Source organism: Diabrotica virgifera, chromosome 9 (genome assembly GCF_917563875.1).
Source record: "Diabrotica virgifera virgifera chromosome 9, PGI_DIABVI_V3a".
NCBI lineage: Eukaryota > Metazoa > Arthropoda > Insecta > Coleoptera > Chrysomelidae > Diabrotica > Diabrotica virgifera.
The window spans coordinates 29,051,685-29,065,793 of NC_065451.1; the positions used below are offsets into that span (position 1 = coordinate 29,051,685).

The following is a 14,109-nucleotide window of genomic DNA, read 5'->3' on the forward strand; positions in this document are numbered from 1 at the left end:
AGACAAACAAATTGCTAATTTAAGATCTTATTTTAAGATGCAGGCTGAAACATCTACTCTACATCGCGCTATCTGCGCAGTAGATGACACAACACCGATAAAACTGAGGGAAGCAGAACTTCGCATAAACCACCTTACTAAGGACGAAAAAGTGAGCGCCTGGATGGGTAAACCTCTGCACGGGCGACATCCCAATGAGGTCAGCCAAGATTATGTCGACAATATAGCGTCGAACTACTGGTTGACATCAGGAAAGATGTTCCCTGAGACGGAGGGTTCATTACTGGCCATTCAGGATCAGGTTATACCAACCAGAAATTACCTGAAATATATCATCAAAGACCCTCATGTACAAAACGACAGATGCCGATATGGATGTCAAGCCCAAGAAACCATCCAACACCTTACAGGGGGCTGCCAGGCATTTGCTGCAACTGAGTACAAGGAACGGCATGACGCAGTGGGAAAAATCCTTCATCAGGAGATAGCTATCAAGCTGGGACTTCTCCAAACAGACCATCTCCCATATTATCAATACGTCCCTGAGAGTATGCTTGAGGATGGCAACTACAAGCTATACTGGGACCGCACTGTGCTCACAGACCAAACAGTGGCGCATAATAGACCAGATCTCGTATTAGTCAATAAATTAACAACCCTCATCGATGTGGCGATTCCTAACAACAATAATCTACGTACTAAATTTACTGAAAAGATCGCCAAGTACAGAGATCTGGAAATTCAAATACGGAGACAATGGAGAATGCAAAGTACCCAGACGATACCGATTATTATGTCTACTACTGGAGTTATTCCGAAGACCCTCCTCGAAAGCATAAAAAAGCTGGGTCTTAATGAACATCTTTATAAGACCATGCAGAAAGCAGTACTACTCGCAACGGCCAGATGTGTACGAAAATTTTTGGGAGATACACCTGCATACCAAATCACCTACGCTCGATAACACGGAAAGAGTCCCACCAGAGCTCAATCCTTTTGATACCGTAGGTATCTGGGATGAGTCAATTTTCCCCTTAGAGGGAGTGTGAGCCGTATGGCTAAATCTGAGTTTATACTGAATACAAGGAACGGCATGACGCAGTGGGAAAAATCCTTCATCAAGAGATAGCTATCAAGCTGGGACTTCTCCAAACAGACCATCTCCCGTATTATCAATACGTCTCTGAGAATATGCTTGAGGATGGCAACTACAAGCTATACTGGGACCGCACTGTGCTCACAGACCAAACAGTGGCACATAATAGACCAGATCTCGTACTAGTTAATAAATTAACAAGACAAACAACACTAATTGATGTGGCGATACCTAACAACAATAATCTACGTAGTAAATTTACTGAAAAGATCGCCAAGTACAGAGATCTAGAAATTCAAATACGAAGGCAATGGAGAATGCAAAGTACCCAGACGATACCGATTTTTATGTCTACTACTGGAGTCATTCCGAAGACCCTCCTCGAAAGCATAAGAAAGCTGGGTCTGAATGAACATCTTTATAAGACCATGCAGAAAGCTGTACTACTCGCGACGGCCAGATGCGTACGAAAATTTCTGGGAGATACACCTGCGTTCCAAGTCACCTAGGGCTCGATAACACGGAAAGAGTCCCACCAGAGCTCAATCCTTTTGATACCGTAGGTATCTGGGATGAGTCAATTTTCCCCTTAGAGGGAGTGTGAGCCGTATGGCTAAATCTGGAAAATAGAGTTTATTTGTAGCAACCTAGTATATAATAAATAAACCCAGTTTCTCACTGAAGTTGTTAGTCACATGGACTACAACTTGTGCGTGAGGGTTAAATTTAGATTATAAAACAATATATAAAATTATATACATGTCAAAATCAGTATACGGTCAGATTTTGTTATTGGGGAGTTTTTGGGGTCACTGAACACGAATATGCAATCAGAACCGCCCTCCGAAGCACCTCTGGTACCCAGGGTTATTCAAAGGTACGTCATCTAGAGTTTAGAGGGTTTTTGCCACTTAATTGATGCAAACAGATTACTCGAGGGTTTTTAGAATCTTCTTCTTTAAGTGCCATCTCCGCGGCCGAGGTCGGCAATCATCATAGCTATTCGTATTTTAGAGACGGTTGCTTATTTTGATGGTATTTAGAATTTTCATTTCTTTATCAATCTTATCAAAAGTAACAAAAGAAATCAAAGTAACGTAAATGATTACTTTATACAAAAGTAACGATTTCTAACGATTACTCCAAAGTAACTACAGTAAAACCTCCGTTAACCGAAATAATTGAGGAGAGGCCGTTTCGGATAACAAGAATTTCGGTGAAAAATAACATTGTTTTTTGTATTCTAATTTTATCAAATTACATAGTATTGGAGAGATATAGCTGCAAAACATCGTTGTCAAAGGAAAACACAAAAGAAAATAGAAGATTTCTTTAAAAACCATTCTAAACATATTCATTTTCCTTAATTTTATTGCTTTTTTTAAATTTAATTGACGAAATTATTCTGGAATTAAACTATCAGTCATTTCGGTTAAACGATGTTTCGGTTAACGGAGGTTTCACTGTATAATCAACATCACTACTTTACAGTAGCACTGTGCACATCTCACCCTACTCACTAATGTGTGTTTTCATATGATAATTTAAACTACAACTTCGTGAAAACTGCTTGTTGCATATTTTGCATGTGAAAGGTTTTTCTCCAGTGTGCACTCTTACATGTGTTTGTAAACTATAACTTTGTGAAAACTGCTTGTTGCAAATTTCACAAGTGAAAGGTTTTTCACCAGTATGCGTTGTTGTATGATATTTTAAACTTTGTCTGTGTGAAAACTCTTTGGCGCATAATTTACATGTGAAAGGTCTTTCCCCAGTGTGCATTTTCGTATGAAGTTTTAAAGTAGAACTGTATGAGAACTGTTTGGTGCATATTCCACATCTAAATGGTTTTTCACCAGTATGCACTAACATATGCCGTTTTAAATCTTGTTTCATTGAAAAGTGTTTGGTGCAAATTTCACATTCAAATGGTTTTTCACCAGTATGCACTCTCATATGTGTAGTTAAATGTTTGTTTATTGAAAACCGTTTGGTGCAAATTTCACATTTAAACGGTTTTTCACCAGTATGCACTCTCATATGTACTTTTAAATTACCCTTTGTTGATAACTGTTTGGTGCAAATTTCACATTCAAATGATTTTTCACTAGTATGCACTGTCATATGCCTAGTTAAATGTGTGTTTGTTGGAAACGGTTTGCTGCAAATTTCACATTCAAATGGTTTTTCACCAGTATGCACTCTCATATGCCTAGTTAAATGTGTGTTTGTTGGAAACGGTTTGCTGCAAATTTCACATTCAAATGGTTTTTCACCAGTATGTACTCTCATATGCCACTTTAAAACTTGTTTCGTTGAATACTGTTTGGTGCAAATTTCACATTTAAAGGGGTTTCCATCAGTATGCACTCTCATATGTATTTTTAAAAAATAACTTGTTGTTAATTTCTGGAAGCATATTTGACATTCAAAATATTTTTTTTTGGTGTTCACATCGGAAGTAGCAGTTAAATTTTGGTTTAAGTTTCCGGGATATTTTAATATTGCATTGCATTCATCATTTTGGATGTCTTCGCAAGAGGCACCTAAAATAATAATTATCTGTTAAATCAGTATTATGTAACGATAAGAAATGTATTACAGCTCCCGGAACGAACCACGGCCGGTGGCAAACGCTGTCGTCGGTCGTACACACACCTAATCTTTACGCAGACAGGGTTTTTCTCACCGGCCATTGTTCGCTCCAGGAGCTGTATGTCTTTCTATGAATAGTAGTCAACAACACTCTTACTAATAAACACGGACTACCGCCGGACTAACTTTAGTCCTAGGACTATGTCGATAACATTTATTTTTCTTATTAACCCTTTGCGGTCGTTGTCATGCAATACATGACACCATTACAACTCATAAATTTACTAACAGTTTTGCCTACAGGTCGCCTGGCATGTCATACATGAAAATCGATAAAAGATTATCTGTAAATATATTAAATTTGTATGTTAACAGAAAAATACAGGGTGTAACAAAAATAGAGGTCATAAATTAAACCGCATATTCTGGGACCAAAAATAGTTCGAATGAACCTAACTTACCTTAGTACAAATATGCACATAAAAGAAGTTACAGCCCTTTGAAGTTACAAAATGAAAATCGATTTTTTTGAATATATCGAAAACTATTAGAGATTTTTTGTTAAAAATGGACACGTGGCATTCTTATGGAAAGAACACGTTAAAGAAAAATTATTGTGAAATTTGTGCACCCCATAAAAATTTTATGGGGTTTTGTTCCCTTAAACCCACCCAAACTGTTGTGTCCGTTCCAAATATATTATTATTGTGGTGCCATTAGTTAAATTCAATATTTTTAAAACTTTTTTGCCTCTTAGTATTTTTTCGATAAGGCAGTTTTTATCGAATTCCGGCTTCTTTTTTAAAATGTTTACATAAAAATTTTATGAGGGTTTTGTTCCTTTAAACCCCCCAAATGTTTGTGTACGTTCCAATTAAACTATTACTGCGGTACCATTAGTTAAACACAGTGTTTTTAAAACTTTTTTGCCTCTTTGTATTTTTTTGATAAAGCATATTTTATCGAGATGTGGCTTCTTTTTTAATATGGTTCAAAATATACCTAAAAATGTAAATCATAAATAAATTTTCATATTATTACCAAGTCTCCATAGTCGTACTTTACCATATACAAATATGTGATGGATTTGACAAATATTGAACTATCTCGATAAAAACTGACTTTTGGAAAAAGTACTAAGAGATAAAAAAGTTTTTAAAAACTTGTGTTTAACTAATGGCGCTACAAAAATATTTAAATTGGAACGTACACAAAAGTTTGGGAGGGTTTAAAGGAACCAAATCCCCATAAAATTTTTATTGGGTGTTCAAATTTCATTATAATTTTTTCTTAAAATACTACTGCCATAAGAATACCACATGTCTATTTTCAATAAAAAATCTCTAATAGTTTTCTATATATTGGAAAAATTCGATTTTCATTTTGTAACTTCAAAGGGCTGTAACTTTTTTTCCGTGCACATTTGTACTAAGGTAAGTAGGTTCAATCGAACTATTTTTATTCCCAAAATATGCGATTAAATTTATGACCTGTATTTTTGTTACACCCTGTACATTTACGTGACCATAATAATGTATTACACGGTCCAAGAATAAGAATATTATATAACGATCTTCCACAAGGCTCAATTCTAAGCCCTTTATTATTTAATGTTTACACTGCAGATCTGCATGACCTGATAGATGACAAATGTAAAATAATACAGTATGCGGATGATATATCTTTATATACCAGCCATAAATCCTACGATGATTGTATGTTTAAGGTGATACAGTAGCGATCAACAGGTAGCCAAAACGCGTTCCAAGATTGCGGCTGTAATTTTGAATATTTTTTCGAGATATTTGGCACACGTATTCGTAATATAATAAAGAATGGCGGTACAGAGCCCAATTTGAAAAATATATTAATATGTGGAAATTACTCTGTAATTAAATACAATATTAAAAAAACGAGCCTGTACCGCCATTATGAAGAACAAAAAAATACACTTTCTTCAAATAAACTTTTTTATCCGATGTCTAGATTTTGTGTCATTTTGGAACTACTAATGAAATAAAAAATTTTAGTAGTTCCAAAATGACACAAAATCTAGACATCGGATAAAAAAGTTTATTTGAAGAAAGTGTATTTTTTTGTTCTTCTTAATGGCGGTACAGGCTCGTTTTTTTAATATTGTATTTAATTACAGAGTAATTTCCACATATTAATATATTTTTCAAATTGGGCTCTGTACCGCCATTCTTTATTATATTACGAATACGTGTGCCAAATATCTCGAAAGAATATTCAAAATTAGAGCCGCAATCTTGGAACGCGTTTTCGCTACCTGTTGATCGCTACTGTTTCCTCTAAAACGTAACTTTAGGAATATAGATAGGTGGGTTAAAAACATGGGTTTTAGCATATCACAAGATAAGTCTTCGATTGTATGTTTTACAAGACGTAGACAAAAAATCAGAGGCAAATGCCATATAGGTGATTAAGCTTTTCCCTTAACAGAAGAGTATAAGTATCTGGGCATGATCCTAGATAAAAACTCTTGTGGTCTAGCCATATAAAATATGTGAAACAAAAGTCAGAGCGTGGAATTAACCTTCTGCGTTTCGTTTCCAAAAAAAGTTGGGATGCAGACCAATATATTTCCTTAATGTTTTATAGATCCTACATACGATCCATTCTAGATTATGGCTGTATTCTTTATGGTTCTACTTGCAAAATAAATATTTTAACACTAGACAGAATACAATATAAATCTATAAAAATCTGTCTAGGAGCTATGATGTCCTCACCAAGTCATGCAGTTCTAGCAGAAGCTCAAGAACCACCTTTATACATACGTAGGCAAATATTAGCAAACAAATGTCTAATAAAATACAGAACGTTTAATACAACTATGGTTCACAAAATAGGTCTACCTTCGACAGAAAATTTAACAAATTCTTACTGGAGGAAAAAAATTCGCATTCTCTTACAGAATCTTTTATCGATACGAATCTTTACCAACCTTATATTTTACAGCTACCAAAATTTCCTTTTTTCGAACATGACTTTGAAGTTCTGATAGACAAACCAACCATTATAATGCCATCTTATTCAGACTTGCCAACTTTAACAAATCTTACATTTAAATCCATACTAAACAAATTAGGGAAAAGTTTAACAGTAATTTATACAGATGGATTAAAAACAGATGAAAGTACTGGTTTCGCATTTTTTGTTTCAAACAACAATTATGCAGAAAAATACCGAATTCCGGATTGTTGTTCTATTTTTACAGCCGAGGCTGCTGCCATACTGAAAGCCCTTTGGTGTACCTACTTCTAATTATTGCGTGAACGTTGTAATAGTCTCAGACTCTCAGGCAGTACTACAAGCTATTTGTAGCCATCCATTAGATAATTTCCAAAACTCCATTATTCTTGATATCAAAAAAATATTACATAATCTAAAATCCACAAAAAAAAAAACAGTGACTTTACTGTGGGTTAAAGGACATAGTGGATGGAATGGCAAAAAATACATCCGAGATACCAGAAATCACAAACATTTTCAACTTCCTATTTTCTATTATCAGAAGTGTTGGCAGGGAAAGATGGAGGTCCAAATACGAAGATGTTCAGCAGACATCAAGAAATCATTACTTTTCTATTCACCCATTATTTTACCCAAAAGTATACCTCATTTTAACTACAATTATAACAAAGTACATTCCTCATTAATAACCCGGCTAAAACTTAACCATGGCCTTTTTCCAGAGCATCTACATAGGATTGGAATCTATGAAACTCCCTTCTGTTCGTGTAACAATGAGTCCATCGGGGATCTGAACCATGTATTCTTTGATTGTCTTAATCATAGGGATCAGACTCGAAACTTATATTTAGGTTTAATTGACCTTAACATTAGCGTTCCAGTTAACATCAGCAATCTTTTATCTTATTCTGACAAATCTATATTTAATATCTTAATCAAGTTTATAAATGATTCTAAGATAAAAATTTAAACATATTTATAACAAAATTCTGTGGCAAAAAGACTCTTTGTCTAATGCCATCTCTTTCTCTCCACACACACAGGTCGCCTGGCATGTCATACATGAAAATCGTAAAACACGGATTTAGTCGTTGGCATCTCTAGCATGCCGTAAATCTAAAGTCTTATAACTCGTTAACCATTCAATAGATGACGATTTTAACGGGATCTGAATTGTTCGGTAGATTTCGGTTGAGAATCGCACATTTTGGGTTTTCGTTAAGTCCAAGTACAAGTACAAGTAAAGGTTTTAAATGAATTTATGCTTGACCTTGCGCATGCTACAGAGGTTTCCATTCCAATAAAAGAGAAGTGTTTATATGGAGTTCTGTTGATGTTATAAAAAATATGTACACTAGGCTGTAATAAAGTTCAACTTAAGTTTAATTTAAGTTTAAAATAAGCTAATAAAATTTAAGAATAAATTGTATAAAAACATGAATTTTATTTGAACCAAATGAGAGTATAATAAACAAATCATTGAATTTTAAATTAAACATGTGGCTTGTTTAACATGTTTTGTTCAGTTCTACCAAATATAAATACTTTAGAACAAATAGAAGAAAAAGATAGAGATATTTTAAATAAATGCTGTTAGAAATATTAGACTGATTAAACGGCTACGACGACCTCAGTGCAATTCCATGTGTCAAACAGTGACACGTAGTTCAGTGGGCATGTAATATCTACATGCCAACGACTTGTACTCTTGTACGACACTTTACTTGCCATCGCGCTCGACAGCGACTAACGATGGACTAAGCTAAGCCCTCTCTAATCTCGGACTAACATTTAATCCGAGGTATTAGCAGGTTTAGAACGAGACTAACCGGACGTTTTGTATTCATAGCACATAATAATTATCTGTTAAATCAGTATTATGTAACGATAAGCAATGTATTATGTCTTTCTATGAATAGTGCAGTCAGTAACGTGTTTACTAATAAACACGGACTCACGCCGGACTAACTTTTGTCCTAGGACTAAGTCAATCACATTTATTTTTCTTATTAATAAACAGCGACTAACGATGGACTAAGCTAAACCCTCTCTAGTCTCGGACTAACATTTAATCCGAAGTATAAGCAGGTTTTTTTTTTCAATTTCAATTTTTTTCAATTCAATTTTTTTTCAATTGAAAAAGCTATGAACATGACATAGAATTACACATACTATTTATCGACTTCCAACAGGCCTTCGACAGCATATACAGTCAACAATCATTAAAGAAAATGAAAAATGGAGATACCGGCAAAATTAATAAGACTAACTAGAATGACAATAAAAGACTCAACAGCAAAAGTTAAAACAAATGAGGGCGATACAAACGACATCAAAATAGAACTTCGGGTAAGACAAGGAGACAGTCTGTCAACGACACTATTTAATATCGCTCTAGAAGGAGTAATTAGGGACACAGGGCTGAAAAAGACAATTATTCAAAGGTCAACACAGATCTTAGGATATGCGGATGACCTGGGACTGGTAGCACGAGATAAAAAAAAGACTAGAAGAGGCACTTTTAACCCTGGTAAAAGAAGCAAAGACGAGAGGATTAATAATCAATCAAAATAAAACAAAATATCTTATAAGCACACGAGACAATGCAAACAAAATAACAGAAATAAAGATAGGTGAAAATACATTTCAGAGAGTAGATTGCTTCAAATACCTGGGGGTGATTGTGGACGGCAAAAACGGAAGGAGTATAGAAATAAACGAACGAATTAAAGCAGGTAATAGAGTATATTGGAAATATCACCGACTACTCAAGGACAAAAACCTGAGCAAAAAAACAAAATCAAAAATATATACAGCAGCAATCAGACCAGTGATAGCCTATGGAGCAGAAGTAATGTGCCTTACGAAAAAAGACGAAGAAAAGTTAAGAATAATTGAGAGAAAAATTATGAGAAGAATACATGGCCCAGTAAAGATAGAAACAGGGGAATATAGAAAGCTGATGAACCATGAAATAATAAATATAAATGAAGGAGAAGATATAGTAAAATTCATTAAAGCACAAAGACTCAGATGGTTTGGGCACACACAAAGAAGAGGGGTAGAAGAACTGATCAGGAAGATAATGAACTGGAAACCAGTAAAAAATAGACCAAGAGGAAGACCAAAAATAAGATGGGAAGATCAACTGCTAGATGATATATCAAAGATGGAAATTGCAAACTGGAGAGAAAAGATTCAGGACCGGAGAGAGTGGAAGAAGATAGTAGAGAAGGCAAAAAACATCACAACCTATGAACGACGACCTAAAGGAAAAGCGGACTAATTCACCGCGTGAAATGGATTAAAAGAGCTCATATTTGAGCGACCTATACTCTCAACAAGAGTGAACGGTCCATATATATTAGCAGGTTTAGACCGAGACTAACCTGACGTTTTGTATTCATAACACATAACCTTAAATAATAATTATCTGTTAAATCAGTATTATGTAACGATAAGCAATGTATTATGTCTTTCTATGAATAGTGCAGTCACTAACATTCTTAATAATAAACACGCAGTGGCGACGCTTGCCTTTTTCTAAAGTGTTACCAAAACCATATGCAAAAAAATCATATTTAGAAAAATGAAGATGACTAAATGTATATAATATGTATCACTTGAAACTCTCGAAAAAACAGTTTATGTTTCTAGATGTTGGCAAAATTTTTGATCTTTTTTGGCAATTACTGTTAACAATTTTCTGTAATTTCCTCGATTGTCAGAGTCGTCGCCCTCAAAATGACCACAAAACGCTAATCCTAGTTTGGCCAAAAAACATACGGTATCTATTATAAGTATGCTAAGGATATACCTATCCATTTTTTTAACAAACTCATTATGTTTAGCAATATTTGCTTTAAAAGCTTGGGTAAGAGAACTTTCGATTCTTGTTTTGCCAAACTGAATCAAATTGGGTATACATCTTACATGTACGTAAAGGAGAAATTTCATGTCTCCTTTTTAAAACTCTAAAACTATTTAAACCGTGAACCTGGTTTTTCTGTATAAACCAGAATAAATGGCCAACAATACAGTCTATTTTTCTTGCAACCACATAACCAAGGATTTTCACTGTACCAACTAAATTTAAAATATCGAACTACTTTTTTTATCCTTTTTATAAATTGTTTAACATAGTTCTTTCATTTTCAATAATCGCATTTTTTTCTTCAAAATTATACAAGGAGAATTACTTTTCAAGTAGTTGAGCGATTAAAAGCACTATTGCGCAGCGACACTCATCCATGGTTAACTGCACGCACACTTCTTATACGTACTGTAACCAAATTTAAATCTCAGCGCTACTGATATACACAGGGCGCTCACGCCGTCGCTCCTTCAAAATTTTCAGACCCTAGTCGGCCCCGAGCGACAGCGAGGATGTAACCATTGTAACCACAAATGAAATTGGTAACAGAGTACAATAAGGTGCAACTGAGTCAATAAACTCCCCAATATTTTCGTGTGTCCACGAGTAGTTGGCTATTTACTGAATTGAGTACTATTAACACATAATATACTAATATATTTCTATTGGTAAAAATATAGGTAAATGGAATTATTCATCGTCATAAAATATTTATTTGCAAGATTTTTAACTGTTACCAATGGTAACATTGGTTACATGGACGCTTCGCCAGTGTAAACACGGACTCACGCCGGACTAACTTTAGTCCTAGGACTAAGTCAATCACATTTATTTTTCTTATTAATGAACAGCGACTAAAGATGAACATTTTTTCTTCTTCTTCTACGGCACTACAGCCCAAATTGAGCCTTGGCCTCCTTTATTTTTTGCCTCCACCCTTACTTGTCTGTGGCTGCTCTTCTCCATACACGGACTCCTAAAAGGGCTTGTGCGTCGCTGTTTACCGTGTCTTCCCAGCGCTTTCTTGGCTTTCCAACCGGTCTCTTTTCCTGCATTCTAGCATTCAGTGCTCTTTTTGGCAGCCTATCTTCTCCCATTCTTATCACATGTCCGGCCCATTGCAATCTTTGTATTCTAATGAAGTCTGACAGGGGTGCTTCCTTACAAAGTTCGTTGTTGTATCGACTTCTGAAGATTCAATTTTCCCTCACAGGTCCTAGTATTCTCCTCAGTACTTTTCCTTTCGAATGTGTCGAGTTTGTTTTTGGATGTTTCTTTCAGGACCCAGGCTTCACAGCCATAGCATGTTATTGGTCGAATTAAAGTTTTATAGATTCTCATCTTTGTATTTCGGTGGACACTTTTAGACCGAAATATATGGGAGAGGGTAAAATAAGCTGTTTGAATGCGTTATTCTCTTCCGTATTTCTCCATATTCTAAACTTTCCAACCGTTTCAATGTCATCTTCATGTATGTTTTGTGTGACTATGTTTCTTCTCGTCCGAGTCACTATTTTTGTTTTTTTCTGTGTTAATTTCTTCAGTTTTTCCTAGAATTTTTAGGTCTTTTTCCACATCATCAATAAATCTTCTTCGTAGTCGTCCTCTACTTCCTGTGTCCTCTGGTTTTGAAAATGTTAATCTCTTAGTGTATTCGTGATCTGATATCCTAGCAATGTGTCCAGCCCATTGTATTAGATAATTAAATACATTATTATGGGCGAGTTTTTAGTTATACTTGGTATCAAATTATTTTAGACAACCTCAATCTTAATCCTATTTACAAAGTCATACTGACGAGAAGGTATAATAGATAAAGGGACAGATTAAAATTTATTAATTGCTACCTCTGTATGAAACTTAATCCGACTATTCAAATACAAATGACATTGTAATATAATTAAGATTAAGATTTGCTAAAATAACTTGATGCCAAGTATACTTGCTTTTAGTATTAATTGTTTTTGTAAATATTAAATGAATTAAAGTGTTTGTAAATAAAATAATATTAATTGTTTTTACTTAAATACAGGTGTCTAAAAATAAATCAGTAAAATCAAAATAACTATTACAACAAAAACTAAGGAAACAAATTTATTAGCACATATTTGATTTAATCAAGAAAAAATATCAAAATTTTGAGTTATGTCACTTTCCTTTTAAAATGTTGATCACTTTTTTTTAAATTAACGAAAAATACCTAGGACACTTCTCGAAATACATACAACAGTTTTTGTGATAAATACCGATAAGTTCACATCGAATATCAGAGCATAACTGAAAACTATCATTGTTCGGAATAAAAGTATTCATTTCATCGCCAAAGAAATAATGGCACTACCGCCATCTTTCGTAGTTGGATGTAAGCATATATGTGACTTTTTTCTGATAAAATTTTGGACATTTGGAGTCAATTTAACAAGATAACTCGATTTATGCACTTTTGAGTTGTGTCACATTTCTTCCGGATAAGCGAGATGTGCTTTTACATTGTTCTCATCGGTGAGTTTCCATATGCAATTTTAAACTACGGCTTTGTGAAAACTGTCTTGAACATAGTTTGCATGTGAAAGGCTTTTCACCAGTATGCACTCTCATATGCGATTTTAAATTTGCTTTCACTGAAAATTGTTTGGTGCAAATTTCACATTCAAATGGTTTTTCACCGGTATGCACTCTCATATGCGTTTCTACAGACGCCTTTGTTGGAAATTTTTTGGAGCAAATTTCACATTTAAACGATTTTTCACCAGTATGCACTAGCATATGATTCGTCAAATGTGTCTTCCTTGAAAATTCTTTAGAGCAAATTTCACATTCAAATGGTTTTTCACCAGTATGCACTTTTATATGTCTAGTTAAACTTGTATTTGTTGAAAACTGTTTGGTGCAAATTTCACATTCAAATGGTTTTTCACCACTATGCACTCTCATATGCGATTTCAAATGCAATTTCAATGAAAACTGTTTCTTGCAAATTTCACATTCAAATGGTTTTTCACCAGTATGCACTAACATATGCCGTTTTAAATCTTGTTTCTTTGAAAAGTGTTTGGTGCAAATTTCACATTCAAATGGTTTTTCACCAGTATGCACTCTCATATGTAATTTTAAAGAATAACTTGTTGTTGACTGTTTCTTGCAAATTTCACATTCAAATGGTTTTTCACCAGTATGCACTAACATATGCCGTTTTAAATCTTGTTTCTTTGAAAAGTGTTTGGTGCAAATTTCACATTCAAATGGTTTTTCACCAGTATGCACTCTCATATGTAATTTTAAAGAATAACTTGTTGTTAACTGTTTGGAGCATATTTCACATTCAAAATATTTTTCTCCGATGTTCACATCCGTAGTAGCAGTTAAATTTTGGTTGTTATTTCCGGGATATTTTAATATTGCATTGCATTCATCATTTTGGATGTCTTCGCAAGAGACACCTAAAATAATAATTATTTGTTAAATCAATATAATTTATAACAACACACTAGTATAGTAGTACATTTAATTTATTCGATTCCTTTCAAAAATACTAGGTTAACTGTAT

The 14,109-nt window shown here is 34.3% G+C and overlaps 1 protein-coding gene across 1 annotated transcript in view; it reads right to left on the reverse strand.

The window, feature by feature from the left end:
* Positions 1-12,641: 12,641 nt before the first annotated feature.
* The window catches only part of LOC126892616 (gastrula zinc finger protein XlCGF8.2DB-like), a 379,454-nt gene continuing 377,986 nt past the window's right edge, over positions 12,642-14,109 (reverse strand). The window contains exon 3 of the mRNA XM_050662197.1: positions 12,642-14,002. Within this exon, the coding sequence (XP_050518154.1) occupies positions 13,059-14,002 (944 nt within the window). The 3' untranslated portion in view covers positions 12,642-13,058. The remainder of the gene's footprint in view (positions 14,003-14,109) is intronic.